At 30.1% G+C, this 4,486-nt stretch overlaps 1 protein-coding gene across 1 annotated transcript in view; it reads left to right on the top strand.

The window, feature by feature from the left end:
- Positions 1–3,592: 3,592 nt before the first annotated feature.
- The window catches only part of LOC108691702 (alpha-tocopherol transfer protein-like), a 2,307-nt gene continuing 1,413 nt past the window's right edge, over positions 3,593–4,486 (top strand). Inside the window, exons 1-2 of the mRNA XM_018199567.1 lie at positions 3,593–3,654; positions 4,029–4,334. Coding sequence (XP_018055056.1) covers positions 4,051–4,334 — 284 coding nt within the window. The 5' untranslated portion in view covers positions 3,593–3,654; positions 4,029–4,050. The remainder of the gene's footprint in view (positions 3,655–4,028; positions 4,335–4,486) is intronic.

Raw genomic sequence — 4,486 nt, 5'->3', positions numbered from 1 at the left:
CAATTTGACTTTGTAAGCGCGTACCTTAAATGGTGAGATAAAAGAAGAATGCATTTCCAAAATTCCAAAAATTTTCCCAGTAAACAAGGAAACATCGAAATTTTTAAGGAATAAGATTTTTCGTCTAAATTATAAAAAAATAAAGGTCTTATACGAATTGAAACAGTCTGGTAGATGCTGCTGATTTATGAAACTTGATGAAAAACTGAAGAAAATGTCGTTCGAGCAACTATCTAGTGATCGTTGTGTGTATTATCAACGAGGAAATCTTACTATCATTGACGATCTAATCACAGTTTCGGACAGCATTGAAATACTGAAAGAAATCAAGAGGAAGTTGTCGATTTTTTAAATGAAAGACTTTGGGCAACAAATCAATGCTTTGGTCAAGTTTCAATAAGATCGTCAAGCAAATTGCATCACAATGAACTCAAGAAGACTCATCAAAAAGATTCTCCAAAATTTCAAAATGAAAGCCGGCACCGATTCCTTAATCTTTCCGAAAATCATGAATCCTTAAAATGAAGAAGAACGTGAAGAAATATTAAATGTACCTTATCGAAACCTTATTGGCTCTTTAATGTATGTATTAGTTACTTCTATGCGTCCAGATACACGCCGTCAGTCTGTTAAGTCAATTCAACGAAGATCAGGATCTGAACATTGAAATGCTGCAAAACGCGTTCTGCAGTATTTGCAAATAATGAAAGATCTAAAAATCGCATTTGAGAAAACAGAAAAGAACTTAGTAGATTTTGCAGATGCCGATTGGGACAGCAACACTGACGAGAGACGTTCCTACATGGAATACTTTTTGCAGTTAGCAAATGCGGTAGTTAGCTTGTCTTCCTGCAAACAGAAGTCGGTTGCACTATTCTGCACCGAGGCAGAGTGTATGTCACTCTCCGAAGCCGCCAAGGAGACAATACACCTTAGGAAGTTCATGGAAGAAATTTTGGGACTTCAAGAAACCATCTATAATGACAAGGTACTGGCTATATGAATCCAATTTATCATGAAAGGACCAGATATATTGATATTAGATATCATCACATCAGAGATGTCGTAGGAACTGGAATAATAAAAGTGGAATACCAATCGACAGAAGAGATGCCAGCTAATGTTTTAACAAAAGCTTTCACTTCAGAAAAGCATAAGAGATGCATGAAAGAAATGGGCCTCCCTTATAGGAAGATACCAGATTTTTTTTATTTATTTGTGTTTCTGTATCTGTTTCAGGTTGGCCCAAATTGCTTCTTGAGAAGGGATGTTGGCTAATCAAATCAACCTATTTATGGCGATATCTCTAATGCTTGATCAGACCAATCGCTGGAACGCGTACATGCAGTTTTTGTTTTTCCCATCTATGGAGTTTTATATTATTCATGTTCCTTTTGCCTTTAGAGACCTCCATCTTTCTTATTGGTATACATGTCTTGCTTCTGAGTATCTCAGAATAAAAATAACGTTTTGTGTTCTCTTAAGTGCCGTGTCTGTATTATTTTATAACTCTCACAGATTTTTTTTTCAAAAGAGTACTTCACTCTCTTAACGACTATAAGAGTATAAAAAAATACGCGTCTCTTACTTTAACTTGAACTACATCATATTTAAAGCTTATTAAAATCGGAGTATAACACTTGAATAGATTTAGTTATAATAATTTCACGAATTAAAAATTGTAATTTTCTTTAGACAACTATGTTTTAAACATTTAATATTAGATTAAATGTTTGTTATGCTAAAAAATAAAACGGCTTACCAAATGTGGGAGTTGGAAAGACAGCGTGATGGGAGGAAGAAACATGCGAATAGGATGATAAATATAGAACTGCAATTGGTGAGCGAGAGAGAGAGAACATACATAAAATGATATTATAGAACTGCAATGGGAGAGAGAGAATTGCATATTACAATGGGTTGGAGAGAGAGAGAACAACGGGAAAGAGAATGCAATGAGTGAGAGAAAAAGAACAAAATGCCTTTCTCCGTAGATCTCTTATCACCTAGCGACGCACTTGCCCATCGAACCCAGCATCTGTAATTTCTCCTTTCTTATCTCTTTCTCTCTCACACGCACGCACACACGCACACACGCACGCACGTACAAACACACTGCATATTACGTATACATATATTAACACATAATAAATTAGATTCCGCACGTGCCTATGTATTCTTATTCATCATTATTATTAAAGTTAGACATAGTTTTTATAAATATATTATTAAAATATTAAGTGTGTGTGTGTGTGTGTGTGTGTGTGTGTGTGTGTGTGTGTGTGTGTGTGTGTGTGTATACTACTTAATCGTTATCCATTGTCAGATAATTTATATAAAGTGTAAACTACTTTTTTGTCTATAGCTATTTGCTGAGGATAGTAGTTGCGACTATCAATCAACTGATCTTTAATCTTTAAATATTTTATGAACTGACAATATATTCTTTTATATTCGTTTTAATACTATTTTATTACATAATGTAGTCTTTTTATATGCCATATGTTTTTACATTCGTGACATTCGTGTATTTTTTGTAATCATTCTGTTAAATTGAAATGTGATATCTCCTTTGTAACATAAATGCTATTAAAAATGCGAATAGTCATGTATCTATAATAATAACAAAGTTATTAAATAACATTACATGTATTTTTGTTAGATTTGTATAATTATATGTATAAAGCCAGTATTTCAAACATTTTTATATTATTGTAATTTATTTTTATATTATTGTAATTTATTTTTAAATGTTGACAAGCAGATAATTTCTATAAATATGTAGATAATTTCTATAAATATTTACAATCGACACGATTGACTTTTTTACATATATAGCAAATAAATGTTATTATTGATATTGCTGTATTGGTGCAAAAATTATTTAGACAATTACGTGATTGTCATACAATTCGATTTTCTTAATAGTGTATCTCTATTCATGCGGTTCTTAATTCTTTGATCACGGAATGCAGCGGTGCTCAATTAGCTATTCAAATAATTTGATAATGTGGCTTCTCAAGTTTGAAATTGAAGAGACTCCTTTAGCTGCTTTCTTGGATCTTTTCTTTAATAACTTGTAATATTTTTTGATATCGCTGAGAATGGTTTGAACTGAGCCAAAATATCCGATCTTATCATTTTTTAGTTATAAGAACTATTAAATACATTGTATAATGTATAACGCCAACAACTTATTGTCTGCTCTCAATCGCCTGTTTTTTGTTTGATATTTATTTGTTTATTTTTATTTTATAAAAGCACGTTTAATTTTTTTTTATTTATTTAAACATGTGTTTTCATTTTTATTATATTCATTTAAATGTGTTCTAATTTTTATTATATTTAAGAAAAATGCTCATAATAAATCCATATACCAAACATTTGTAGCTAAAAGAATTACATATATTATTTTTGATGATAGGAAAAATTATGTAGAGTGTCTGTATGAAATAGAATTTCAGTGTACATGTCCTATTCATCATGAAAATGATACATTACATTCGTTAAAAATATACTTAGATGTCACGCAATATTCGCTGTTGTCACTTCACCATCGGTGCAGTTTAAAAAGTCTATTATGTTAAAGCAAATTTCAATCAGTATTTTTCAAGGAAGTTATCAAGCGAATCTTTCCATACAGCCACATTCAAGGTAAATGGAATTTGTTGAAATGTACTTTATTCATTATCATATTAATAAACTAATAAATTATGCTAATAGCAAATAATATACACATGTAATTTGTGCTATAATGTGATAACACATAATTTGAAGGTTTCTAATACAATATATAATTAATATAACATATTAGTTATCATATTTTAGTATAATTATTATTTTACATTTTTGTATTTCACATAAAATAAGCTTATTAATATACTTATTTTGCAAAGTGTTCATAAACATTCAAATAATTTTTTTATAATGTTCAACGAGATACCTTTAGTTTTGCTATGATTTAATTAATGTAGTTGATAAATTTTGTTAAGATTATTAATTAATGTTAATTCTTTTCACTTCCATAGAAGTTTAAATTTAAAGTAAACAATGGCTTCAATAAAGCTAATATCGTTTGAGGAAGAACTAAAGAAAAATCCCGAATTAAAAGAATCAGATATACAAATGTTGAGGGAATGGTGCGAAAAGCAGTCTTATCTGCCTAAAATATCAAACAGCGAATTAGCATTGTTCTTGCATAGTAATTATTACCAACTTGAACCAACAAAAACTACTATTGACACCTTTTTCACAGTTAGAACTCACGTACCTGAGTTTTTCTGCAATCGAGATCCTATTAACAACAAAGAACTCAAAAAAGCAACTGAAACAGTGTAAGTATATTTATAATTTTTTTTCTTTTTTTTTAATTACTCATTACGTTCGCGGCGTAATTGACAAATTATGTTATATGTGACAAACAGAATGCAAGAATATATTTCTCGTAAAGAAATTTCGCGTACAAAGTATATATATATATATATAT

Source organism: Atta colombica, unplaced genomic scaffold (assembly GCF_001594045.1).
Source record: "Atta colombica isolate Treedump-2 unplaced genomic scaffold, Acol1.0 scaffold5, whole genome shotgun sequence".
In the NCBI taxonomy this organism is placed as follows: domain Eukaryota; kingdom Metazoa; phylum Arthropoda; class Insecta; order Hymenoptera; family Formicidae; genus Atta; species Atta colombica.
This window is presented reverse-complemented; position numbering and strand designations above follow the sequence as displayed.